General features: G+C 34.0%; 1 protein-coding gene across 2 annotated transcripts in view; it reads left to right on the top strand.

Annotated features, from left to right (window-relative positions):
* SH3BGRL (SH3 domain binding glutamate rich protein like) overlaps positions 1-4,127 on the top strand; it is a 125,783-nt gene extending 121,656 nt beyond the window's left edge. For both annotated transcript variants that reach the window (XM_081565919.1, XM_081565918.1), the window contains exon 4: positions 2,825-4,127. In XM_081565919.1, coding sequence (XP_081422045.1) covers positions 2,825-2,857 — 33 coding nt within the window. In that variant the 3' untranslated portion in view covers positions 2,858-4,127. The remainder of the gene's footprint in view (positions 1-2,824) is intronic.
* Positions 4,128-13,998: the final 9,871 nt, after the last annotated feature.

Genomic DNA, 13,998 nt, shown 5'->3' with positions numbered 1-13,998 from the left:
GTTATTTATATCTTAAGAAATTTGGAAACAAGTTAAGTGTCAAAAAATAGGATCAACAAAAATGATTTATCCACTTAATGAACTCATGTTCTCATTAAAAAATGATAGTTTGTGAAAAGATACATTATAATGAACTACAGAATTGCTTTTATTGTATAATTAACATTCTATTTACATTTAAAAACTATTTAGCCCCCAACTAAAATAAATAAATTTATTTAAAAAAAAAAAACTATTTATAGGGCATAACTAATAATATGCCTATTTTCCCTTTCTTCTCCAAATAATTAAAATGCATTCTCTTTATATTTAAAAATTTTTGAAAGCCAGTGCACTGGAAAACTTGTTATTTAAAAGTACCCAATAGCAAATAGTTCCATAAAGCAAGGAATCCTATTTAAGAAAATAATTTTTTTATTCTTTTGAATATTGGATGCATTTAAACATAGTATATAAAGATATTTACTATTTACTTTTTTTTCCTATTTACTATTTTATTAATACAAAAGATAACTTCTTAGCACTAGCATTTCTTACATTTCAGTAGAGTTGTTAGTTTCAATATGGAATAAAATAACTAATATATTTTTACTAAAATATAAAAATCCAGTGATGTGGAAAAGCCGTGTTCACTAACATGCTGAAGAAAAAAACATGCTGGTTAAAGAAGTATTCTCATTGACTTTGAACCACCTGGCTCTAGGGAGAGGCCATGAAAATATGCCTCTATTGTGAGTTTTGAAACATTTCCATTTCTACTAAATCCATTCCATTTTACTACATCTCCAAGGGAAACTGTATGTTAATAACACTTAGCTGTGGTGTTGGTCTTAGTTACTTTCCACTTAATCCAGAAAGTGGAAAGAAGAAAGGTAGGAAAAAAATATAGATACCTTCAATGAACCAAGCATTGAGCTAAACGTTTCACATTCATCTCATTTTATCTTTATTCCACCGTTAAGAGCTAGGTATCCTCATGCCATTTTACAGAAGAGGAAACTGATACTCAGATAATTTAAGTAATTTGACCAAGGGTACATAATAATTGAGTAGCAGATATGGAATTTGAGCCCAGGATTATATGACTCAAAACCAATGCATTTATAGAATGATGTTTATAGTGGGAGTAGAGGTAGAGAACACATCATATTCCTATTTCTAAAGCTCTCTGGTTGATTAAATAACTCATGATTCTATAAATACTAGCCACTTACTTTCACATAATAATAAAGCTTTTAGCACAATTTACATATTTTATGAATAAAATATATTTTAAAAAGTAAACAATTTAAATATATAGTATATTTTATATTTAAATATAAGCATAGTATATTTAATATACTATACTTACAGGTATATATTTAAGTATATATAATATACTATGTATATTTAAGTATATCTAATATAATATACTTATAAGTAAATATAAGTATACTATATTTAAATATAGTATATTTAAATAGTATGTGTTCTTAAAGATAAATTACAAAGAATTTTAAATTATCTTTTGTTTTGGATTTTTGTGCTAGTAATTTATTCCATTAAAAAGGATAACTGAAAGCTACACAGTTTGTGACAGATTAAAGATTGATAAGTGTGACTTTAGGGAACTAGGCTGTCTCCAAAATACTAGTTACTCAGGTATTAGGTGCTCATAAGAAGAAGGACATTACATTAGCCACATATTCACATTTTTATACCACTGCTTCCCTGCCTATATATGCTAGGCCATTGAAGGGTTTTGGTATAAAATTCATTGTGCTGTGTGAGGAAATATTTTAGAAGCTTGTTCAATAGAATGAAACAAAATACATAACATGGGTCTAAGACATACTCATTTTGACAGCCAAACACTGCCTTAGAAATTGCAAAAGAGCTTAGGGACTATATATATATTATTATATTTATATATATTATATGTTATTAATATATATTATATATATATTTTTACTAAGGGTTTTGGAAGGTGAGTCAATAGTTTATTACATCTGTTTTGTTAAGGATGTATTAAGAATGAATTACACTGTCTTCTGGTTTCCTTCTATCGTTTTTACTTCTTTTTTGGGGGGGTAAAAATGTAGCACCTTTTATTTTTCCTTTCTTCTGGTGTTAGCATCAGAGGCTTATTTTGGAATATTCAATTGCTTTCACTCCTCCTGATATTTTCAAGTATTCAGTTAGAGACAGGTGTTCATAGGTGCTGATTTTCTAGTATATATGATTTCTACAACTCAAATCTGAGGTTTCTTTCACCAAATTCATTCATGCCACCCATCTTCATTTCCATATATTTTTCCTTGAATTGTATTTTGTATCGAGTACTATCTTAAGTACCAGAGCACACCTATAGGTCAGAGTTCCTATGGTAGAAGTACTCACTGTCCACAGGAACTGCTATGAAATTTAAAAACAACATTTTAGCAAATAACACATTTTCTAAGTAACTTAAGCCTTAATTAAACAAAACTCAGCAGACTGGAAACTGTAGATGACAATGTTTTTGAATACTCAATTTTTGTGAAAAATCACTCAAAAAGGAAATTAGCTACTTTTAAATAAAATGTCAACTATAATTGACACAAGTGTAAATCACTTGCTTTTATGGAATTGTAGACAGTTCTCTATTACATCTGTTTCTAGGCAGAAGTTTCTATATTATAGTTTTTCTATTAAGAATTTTTAACCCATCTTTTTCTGGGGGCTATTTTTCTGATTTTGAATATTCTTAGTAATTTGAGATAATATAGCTTACCCAAAATACACATGGATGTATGTTTTATAATATTTAAATCTGTTGTTTGTTTTTTTTTTTTTTTCATTTCAGGAAGCAGAAGCTCAGGCAAAGCAGCAAGCATGAATCTTAAATATTCTGCCTTAAGCATCCTGAAAAAGGAGTCTCCATTGCTTTTTATAAAATAGCAAAATTATCTTGGCTTTAAAAGAAATAAGCTTAATGTTGAAATAATAGATTAGTTGCTACTTTCACATGCAAACAGTCAAAATGAACACATAATTAAAATGTTAACATTGTAATGAGGAAAATAGGAAATGAACATAAAATTTTAAGTGTCATGGAATACTATTGTTGTCTGCTAAGGCATTTTATGTACTTCAGTGATTTTAAAAAGCAAGCACCTCTTCCCTTTTTTGGTATTATTATTGCAGTTTAATTATATCTGTATCTCTACATTGAGTAATTTTAAAAGGTGAGTGAGAATTTGTCTCTTGTTCCCAAATTGCCTCATTAATTTTAGTGAACAAAAGTCTGTACCTTTTTAATGTGAAATTATTGTGACTAAAAAGTAGTTGCAGATAATGTTTATGATATGTCATACATTGTAATTTCCTATGGTATTTATAACATTCCCATTCTTTTGTAGTTAAAAGTTTAAAAAAGAGTTCTATGTACTGAATCATAGGTTTTCTAGGCTTCTAAATGTAGCCTTTCATTGCATATTTCAGTGAATCAGAACAGATGACTTCCCACAAAAAAAGATGTATTCAGTTGAAAAGTTTCTTGCTTAACTACACACCTTTCATGCAATCATGTTGCTAAGCTGCTTGCCCTGGAGAAATATGCATATGCATGTTATGGAAGTGGGATGACAAATAAGTTTAAAATGGCATCCATTTGCAAAGCAGACTTTTAATTAACTTTTAAAATAGATTGGAAATAATTTTCCCCTTTTAAAACAACTTATGATCATGAATGCCACTGTCTCTGACATATTTGACATTTTTGTTTCAGCTTATTGTATGAGTGCATCAATCTAAGCAAAGAGAATCTTTTCTATGCCTCTATTCCAGTGAATACCATAAGTATTAGACAAAAGGATCAATTTTTTAAATATTAATTTTGAAAACTGCTTAGAAGACAAGAAACATTATGACCTAAATCAACCAGAAGACATGTATATTGTACTTTAGTTCCACACTACTATTGTACTTTGGTTCCACATTACTAAAAGCAAGCACATTTTACTTTAAATTACTTTATCATATCATTTGATGTATGCAAGTCTGTGCTCTTTGCCAAAATCAGCATATAATGAAGACATGGCTTTGTTTACTGAAATTCAAACTTGATGCAATGTTTTAAAATAAACTCAGTACTTTCAAAAACATAATTTTTGTGTTCATAGAGTTTCTAAATAGTGTAATAATAATTTTAGATGGGTAATACACATTTTAGATGGCGGGAAAGGAGAAAAGAGAAAATAACAGAAAGAAAACACTTTGAATAAACTTTCTAAGTTTCTTATTTAGGGCTCTGAATTTTGTAGTATACACTGGAGTCAAACAAAGAATTCTTTTGTGTACAAAAATATGCCATGGAGAGCTCTAGAGTAAACAGAGTATTTTGTAATAAATTCTGGAAAATGCTAAAACATTTTTTCATCAATATTTTCTCCTGAGCTTTATTAAATGCAGACGATGCAGGTTAAGTCAGTCAGAACAAACAGGTTTGTTCATATAGATGGAGCTTGGGAGAAATTATGGATAATTCCATTTCTTTTCACTTTCTCTCATAATAAATAGAGGAAATATATGCAAGTCACATATGGTTTTTAACTATTCCTAAGCATTAGTAAAATATTAAATGAAGGCATTGGAGAAGACTGTATATTAAATTTATAATAACTAGCTTGAAGTAAAGGTGGGGAAAAACAACAAATTAAGCATCTGTTGTAGTGACTGACCCTTCAGCAAGTGGTACATAGCTTTTCCAACTCCATTCTACATTTTTTTGCTTCCCACAATGGATTTTATATGCTCTGAGAAAATAAAAAAGGGAAAAAAACATTCTTGGTCATCAAAAAAAAACTCTTTAAAAGTCTCTCTTGCTATATTTTAGAATATCTAACTTTTAAAGTGCTGCTATGAGTGGTAGTTATGATTAATCATTTAACCCATATTTTTAATCACAATCTATATTTTGTTGTTTAGCTGCTAAGTTGTGTTCGAATCTTGCAATTAATGTACAGTAGGCACTTGTGTTTTTTTTGGGGGGGGGGCTTCCCTGACAGCTCAGTTGGTAAAGAATCCACCTACAATGCAGGAGACCCCGGTTTGATACCTGGGTCGAGAAAATCCGCTGGAGAAGGGATAAGCTACCCACTCCAGTATTCTGGCCTAGAGAATCCCATGGCCTGTATAGTCCATGGGGTTACAAAGAGTCTTTCACTTTCAGACACTTTTTTTAGGGTTAAAAATACTAACGTGGATACGATATTATCTCTACTTTTAAGAAACTAATTATTTACTGTGGAATGATGTACAAATTACTAGGCATTTCTAATATAGAAAGATAAGTAAGTGGTGCTAAGAGAGAATTTGGGAGAGATATCTTATTATGTGTTGGTGAATATAAGAGGTGATCAGGCATACTATCCTATTTGTTGTTTAGTCGCTAAGTCCTGTCCAACTCTTTTGTGACCCCCTGGATTCTTCTGTCCATGGGATTTCCCAGACAAGAATACTGGAGTGGGTTGCCCTTTCCTTCTCCAAGGAATCTTCCCAACCCAGGAATCAAACCCATGCCTCCTGCATTGGCAGATGGATTCTCTATCACTGAGCCACCAGAGAAGCCCATATTTTCCTATAGGAAGTGGTATATAAACTATGGCATAAAGGCTAAGAAAGAGTTAGCCAAGTGAAGAAGCAAGAGGAGGGCAGCAGCATGTTCCCTGACTTAGAGGCTCTTGCCATCATGGAACATTCATGTAAATTATCATATGTGAAACGAATCGCCAGTCCAGGTTGAATGCATGATACAGGGTGCTCGGGGCTGGTGCACTGGGATGACCTGGAGGGATGGGATGGGGAGGGAGGTGGAAGGGGGGTTCTGGAAGGGGAAAACATGTACACCCATGGTGGATTCATGTCAATGTATGGCAAAATAAATACAATATTGTAAAGTTAAAAAATAGAAAATAAACTAATTTAAAAAAAAAAAAGACACACACACACACAAAAGAAACTACAAATACCTGAGCATGGCTAGAGTAGAGATTGTCTGTGGTCAGCACACATTTTACTTATGTGAGAGTTCTTGAGATAAGATAAGAAGCTAGTTCAGTTCAGTTCAGTTTAGTCACTCAGTCGTGTCCAACTCTTTGCAACTCTATGGACTGCAGCATGCCAGGCTTCCCTGTCCATCCTCAAACTCATGTCCATTGAGTAGGTGATGCCATCTAACCATCTCATCCTCTGTTGTCCCCTTCTCCTCCTGCCTTCAATCTTTGCCAGCTTCAGAGTCTTTTCCGTAAGTCAGTTCTTCATAACAGGTGGCCAAATTACTGGAGTTTCAAGCTTCAACACCAGTCCTTCCAATGAATATTCAGACTGATTTCCTTTAGGATGGACTGGTTGGATCTCTTTGCAGTCCAAGGAACTCTCAAGAGTCTTCTCCAAAACCACAGTTCAAAAGCATCAGTTCTTCTGCACTCAGCTTTCTTTATGGTCCAACTTTCACATCCATACATGACTATTGGAAAAACCATAGCTTTGGCTAGATGGACCTTTGTTGGCCAAGTAATGTCTCTGCTTTTTAATATGCTGTCTAAGTTGGCCATACCTTTTCTTCCAAGGAGTAAGTGTCTTTTAATGTCATGGTTGCAGTAACCATCTGCAGTGATTTTGGAGCCCCCCAAAATAGTCTTTCACTGTTTCCACTGTTTCTCCATCTATTTGCCATGAAGTGATGGGATTGGATACCATGATCTTAGTTTTTTGACTGTTGAGTTTTAAGCCAACTTTTCCACTCTCTTCTTTCACTTTCATCAAGAGACTCTAGTTCTTCACTTTCTGCTATAAGTGTGGTATCATCTGTGTATCTGAGGTTATTGATATTTCTCCCAGTAATCTTGATTCCAGCTTGTGCTTCATCCAGCCCAACATTTTTCATGATGTACTCTGCATATAAGTTAAATAAGTAAGGTGACAATATACAGCCTTGACATACTCCTTTCCTGATTTTGACCCAGTCTGTTGTTCCATGTCCAGTTCTAACTGTTCCTTCTTGACCTGCAAACAGATTTCTAAGGAGGCAGGTAAGGTGGTCTGGTATTCCCATCTCTTTAAGAATTTTCCACAGCCTGTTGTAATCCACACAGTCAAAGGCTTTGATGTAGTCAATAAAGCATAGATATTTTTCTGGAACTCTCTTGCTTTTTTGATGATCCAACGGATTCTGGCAATTTGATCTCTGGTTCCTCTGTCTTTCCTAAATACAGCTAGGATTTAGAAAGAAGCTAGGGAAGAAGCAGCTGGGGACGTAGGCAAGACTTTATTTTTATTCTTCTTTGAAACTTCCTCTATTGTCATTATTTGGCAGTCTGCTTTTGTAATAAGTGGTCAGTGTAATCCTTCTCACTTTAAAATTTAACTAGTTAGATTACTTTTTAAAGCAGTTTTATTTAGGAAGTTTAAAGAAAAATTGAACAAAAAACACAGAGAGTTCTCATATACTTTTCCTCATCCCCTAATTTCTAGTATTATTAACATCGTGCATTAATGGAATATATTTTGTTATAATTGATGAACCAATATTGATAAATTATTATTTAGTAAAGTTCATAGTTTACATTAGGCTTCATTCTTTGTGTGTTAGAGTTCAATGGATTTTAACAAATGCATGATATATCCATTATAGCATTATAATATAACATTATGCAAGTCAGGAAGCAACAGTTAGAACTGGACATAGAACAACAGACTGGTTCCAAATAGGAAAAGGAGTACATCAAGGCTGTATATTGTCACCCTGCTTGTTTAACTTATATGCAGAGTACATCTTGAGAGACACTGGGCTGGAAAAACACAAGCTGGAATCAAGATTGCCGGGAGAAATATCAATAACCTCAGATATGCAGTTGACACCACCCTTATGGCAGAAAGTGAAGAACTAAAGAGCCTCTTGATGAAAGTGAAAGAGGAGAGTGAAAAAGTTGGCTTAAAGCTCAACGGTCAGAAAACTAAGATCATGGCATCTGGTCCCATCACTTCATGGGAATTAGATGGGGAAACAGTGCAAACAGTGTCAGATTTTATTTTGGGGGGGCTCCAAAATCACTGCAGATGGTGATTGCAGCCATGAAATTAAAAGACGCTTACTCCTTGCAAGGAAGTTTATGACCAACCTAGATAGCATATTGAAAGGCAGAGACATTACTTTGCCAACAATGGTCCGTCTAGTCAAGGCTATGGTTTTTCCAGTGGTCATGTATGGATGTGAGAGTTGGATGGTGAAGAAAGCTGAGCGCCGAAGAATTGATGCTTTTGAACTGTGGTGTTGGAGAAGACTCTTGAGAGTCCCTTGGACTGCAAGGAGATCCAACCAGTCCATCCTAATGGAGATCAGTCCTGGGTGTTCATTGGAAGGACTGATGTTGAAGCTGAAACTCCAATACTTTGGCCACCTCATGCGAAGAGTTGACTCACTGGAAAAGACCCTAATGCTGGGAAGGATTGGGGGCAGGAGGAGAAAGGGATGACAGAGGATGAGATGGTTGGATGGCATCGCTGACTCGATGGACATGGGTTTGTGTAAGCTCCAGGAGTTGGTGATGGACAGGGGGGCCTGGCGTGCTGTGATTCATGGGGTCGCCAAGAGTTGGACAAGACTGAGTGACTGAACTGAACTGAACATTACAGTAACATAATAGTTTCACTGCCTTAAAAGTCCTGTGTTCCACATATTCATCCCTCTCTCCTTGTCCCATTCATGTCATTTGTTTGTCAATCTGCTCAGAAATTTATTCCATTTTAAATTTAGTTTTTTTAAATATTGGACTATAATTGGTTTACAATGTTGCATTAGTCTTATGTGTATAGCAGTTATATATATAGAAAAATTTTTGCATTTTGTCATTTATTCATGTGCTTTGCATTTTACTTGATGTGCTTCTTACTTGTTTTTTTTTTAGATGTTGCATTCCTTAAGATTAGAAAGGATTTTAAGTGATCATCTAGCCAAGGGATGTTCAATTGCCCAAAAGCTTTTCTGACCCATTTGCTTGTCCATGAAAGATACTGTTAAAGGATTACAGAGATCTTTCCTATTGAGCCTCAGAATCCTTCTAAACACATCACTTTAGAAAGGCAACAACAGTCACCAGATTTTGCACAAGATTTAAAACCTGTTTGATACTTTAATCTAAGTCAACCTCATTTTACCAAAAAGGAAACTGAAATCCAGAAAAATCAGTTGATTTACCCTAGTACGCAAAGCTGGTAACTTGCAAATCACAAATAAGTTGAGTCTGGGACTTCTTACTCAACCCAGTGATGTTTCTATTATGCATCTCTTAGAGTCATCTTAAAAAAGGTGACATGACAAAAAAAAAATCGTTATAAAGTGCATACTTCAAGATTTTTTCAAAAAACATGCATTTCAGTTTCCAATGCTGATCAGTTCTGCTTGTTACAAAGCAGTCACTATTTAAGGCTTTTTAAACCTGATCTGTACAACTTTTTCTTCAAGGAAAACATGATTAGATAACCCATATGAAGACATGCAAATGGAGTTTTTCTGATTAAAATGGGTGTGTGTTTTTTTTATGTGTATTTGGGGGAACATGAGTCTGGCTGGCTTTATTTTCTACCCCCGCACTCTGCTAAACATCAAAAAATTCTAGGGAATTCCTCAGGCTCTACCAAGAATAGTTTGAAAACCATTGCACTAGAGGAACAAGTATTTCTGCCTAAGGAATTATAAATTTTATGTATTCATACTTTAAACATATTTCCACATCACAGATATCATATATCTTTTCTTAACACAAAGGCTCATAGACTGATGCATCAAGTATCTCCCAAATTATGCATATGAACTAAACGTATAGAACAGATTATTAATGACTAACCTTTATAATGTACTTGATTTAATAAATAGACTCCATATTAGATGATTAAATCAGATCAGTGCTTCTATAGAAGACTATCTCCATAAAAGTATGGTAAAGTTATTGAAATATATCTTGGTTACTTATATTACATTGTGCACAGTACTTCAATTTTTTAAAAACTAACTTGAAATACATTCTAATCTCGATATTACAACTCTGTCATAGAAGGAAGAGACCCAGCACAATACAGTCTCTCTCACACATGGAGTCTGAATGAATGTATTTTTTAAAAAAGAATATAAAAAAGCCCTAATTTAGGTTTGAGTCATCTATTTCAATCCATTATAAAAATGTCATTCCAATTTTATTGGTTATGATCTCCAGTGACAGATGCATCATTAATTATTATAGTAAATAAATGAATACACATCTGTATGTGTATGTATCTCTGTCTACACCTATGTGTCTGTATACAAATTTGTATACATATAATCAATTTTTCCATAAATGTTTATAACTGGAAGATAAATTTTAGAAATTCCTATATATGTATAGGAAATATTTTATATATGAATTATAAATGTACACTAATCATTCTAAAGAATTGATCCACACAATAATGATGACTGGAAAGTCTGGAATTTGTAGAGCAGATTGGTGTCTAGAAACTCAGACAGGAGTTAACACTGCAGTTTTTTGTTCATTTGTTTGTTTGGCTGAATGAAATCCCCTTGTCCATTAGGCAATTTCTCCCCATTCCCACTCCCTCAAGCTCTAGGCAACCAACAATCTGCATTCTGTCTTTATGGATTTATCTATTCTTGATATTTCATATAAATGGAATCATTCTATTCATGACTTTTTGTGTCTGGCTTCTTTCATTTAGCATAATGTTTTGGAGATTTATTCATTATGTAGCAGATATCAGTACTTTAATCATTTATGCTGAATATGATTATGTATTATATATCAATTCAACTACTGATCTGTTAATGGACATTTGGCCTGTGGTTACCTTAGGCTATTATGATTAGTGCTGCAATGAACACGTGTGTGTATATATATATATATATATCTAGGAGTATATGTGTAGGGTCATATGGTAATTTTGTGTTTAACTTTTTGAGGAACTATTCAACTGTTTTCCAACATGGCTACACAATTTTGCATTTCCACCAGTGGTGCACAGGGTTCCAATTTTTCTACATCCTCTTCAACAATTGTTAATATCTGTTTGACTTTTTTGTTGTTTTGAAAATAGCCATCCCAAGAAGTGTGGGGTGGTATCACATTATGGTTTTGATTTCCATTTCCCAAATGACTAATGATGTTGAATATCTCTGTGTGTGTGTTGGCCATTTGTATCTTTTCTTTGGAGAAATGTCTATTCAAGTCCTTGTTCATTTTAAAAGGATTGTTTGTCTCTTTGTTTTTGAGTTGTGAGTTCTTTATATATTCTGGGTACCCCACCCTTGTCAGATACATGATTTATAGATATTTTCTCCCATTCTGTATGCTGTTTCTTCACTTTCTTTCTAGTTGCATTTGAGGCACAATTATTTTAATTTTGATGAGATCCAGTTATCTCTTTTTATCTTTGGTTGCTTGCACTTTAAGTGCAAGAAACCACTACCTAATCCAAAAGATACAAAGATTTATCTCTATGCTTATTTCTGAGAGGTTCATAATGTCTACTCTTACATTTATGTATTTAATTCATTTTCAGTTAATTTCTGTGTATGGTTTTAAGTAGGGGTCAATATTTATCATTTTCCATATAGATAGCCAGGTTTATCTTCACAATTTCTTGGAGAGACTATTCTTTCGCCATTGAATAGTCATGGTGCCATCATCAAAAATTAATTGATCATAGATGTATATGTTTATTTCTTGGCTTTCAACTTAATTACGTTGGTCTATATGTCTACCCTTCAGCCAGTATCACACTGTTTTGATTAACAAAACTTTGTAGTAAGTTTTGAAATTGAGAAACTTTAGTTTCCAATTTTGTTCTTTTTCAAGATTGTTTTGGCTATTTGGGACTCCTTGCAGTTCCATATGAATTTGAGGATCGATTTGCCCATTTCTCCAAGAAAAGGCGGTTGGAATAGTGATATAGATTACATTGAATCTGTAGATTTATCTGAGTACAGTATTATCATTTTAACATTATCAAGCCTTCCATCTCATGAACACAGGATGTCTTTCCATTTATTTAGGTCTTTAATTTCCTTCATGGATAATTGGCAGTTTTCAGTGTGTACATATTTCACCTCCTTGGTAACATTTATGCTTAGTTATTGTAGTCTTTTGAATGCTAGGTAAAGAATCCACCTGCAATGCAGGAGACCCTGGTTCAATTCTAGGGTCTGGATTCCTGGTTCAAGAAGATCCTCTCATTAAGGGATAGGCTACCCACTTCAGTATTCTTTGGCTTCCCTGGTGGCTCAGCTGGTAAAAAATCCACCTTCAATGTGGAGACATGGGTTTGATCCCTGGGTTGGCTTCCCTGGAGCTCAGCTGGTAAGGAATCTTCCTGCAATGCAGGAGACCCCGGTTCAATTCAAATGAAATTGTTTTCTTAATTTTTATTTTCAGATTTTTCATCACTCTTGTAGAGAGACAAACTGCTTTTTTTGTGTGTTAATCTTTTACCCTGAAGCTTTGCTGAATTAACTGAAGCTCTAGTTGCTTCTTTGTGGATTCTTTGAGATTTTCTATATATGAAATCACATTATCTGCGAATAGTGATAGTTTAGCTTCATCCTTCTACATTGGATGTTTTTTATTTTTTTAACTTATCTAATTTTTATGGCTGGAACTTCCAGTAAAAGTGTTGAATAGCAGTGGAGAAAGCAGCCATCTTTGTCTTGTTCCTGATCTTAGGGGGAAAGGTTTCAGTCCTCTACCAATTTATACTGATGTTAGCTGTGTCCTTGTTTATATAAATTCCCTTTTTCATGTTGGATAAGTTTTCTTCTAATCCTAGTTTTCTGAATTTTTTTTATCATGAAACCGTATCTGACTTTGTCAAATGCTTTTTTTAAAACTTAATTGAGATGATTATGTGTTTTTACTTCCATCTATTAATGTAGTATATTGAAATAATTGATTTTCTTATGTTGAACCACTCATATTTGTAGGATAAGTCTTCCTTTTTTGTAGTATATAATCATTTTAATATGCTGTTGTGTTCAGTTTACAAGTAATTTGGTGAATATTTTTACACGGATGTTCATAAAAGATATTAGTCAGTAATTGTCCTTTCTTGCAATATCATAATCTGGCTTTGGTATGAGGGTATGCTGGCTTTATAGAATGAGTTAGAAAACATTTCATCATTCTCTGTTTTTCAGAGCAGTTTGAGAAAGATTGGTGTTATTTATTTTTATTTTTTTTCAAATGTTTGTCAAAATTTACCATTAAAATTGTCAGGTCTTGGACTTTTCTTTGGAGGATTTTTTTTTTTTTTTTTATAAATTTATTTATTTTACTTGGGGGCTAATTACTTTACAATATTGTAATAGTTTTTGCCATACATTGACAAGAATCAGCCATGGGTTTACATGTGTTCCCCTTCCCGAACCCCCCACCCACCTCCCTCCCCCTCCCATCCCTCTGGATCATCCCACTGCCCCGGCCCCGAGCCCTTGTCACATGCATCGAACATGGAATGGTGCTCTGTTTCACATATGACAATACACATGTCTCAATGCCATTCTCCCAGAACGTCCCACCCTCACCTTCTCCCTCAGAGTCCATAAAATTGTTCCATGCATCTGTGTCTCTCATTCTGTCCCGCATATAGGGTTATCGTTACCATCTTTCAGATTCCATATATATGCATTAGTATACTGTATTGTTGTTTTTCTTTCTGGCTTACTTCACTCTGTATAATGGGCTCCAGTTTCATCCATCTCAGTAGAACCGGTTCAAATGTATTTTTTTAATGGCTGAGTAATATTCCATTGTGTATATGTACCACAGCTTCCTTATCCATTCATCTGCTGATGGACATCTAGGTTGCTTCCATGTCCTGGCTATTGTAAACAGTGCTGCGATGAACATTGGGGTACACGCGTCTCTTTCAATTCTGGTTTCCTCGGTGTATATGCCCAGCAGTGGGATTGCTGGGTCATATGGCAGTTCT

This window comes from Giraffa tippelskirchi, chromosome X (genome assembly GCF_054371585.1).
Source record: "Giraffa tippelskirchi isolate mGirTip1 chromosome X, T2T-mGirTip1v1.2.pri, whole genome shotgun sequence".
Lineage (NCBI taxonomy): Eukaryota > Metazoa > Chordata > Mammalia > Artiodactyla > Giraffidae > Giraffa > Giraffa tippelskirchi.
This window is presented reverse-complemented; position numbering and strand designations above follow the sequence as displayed.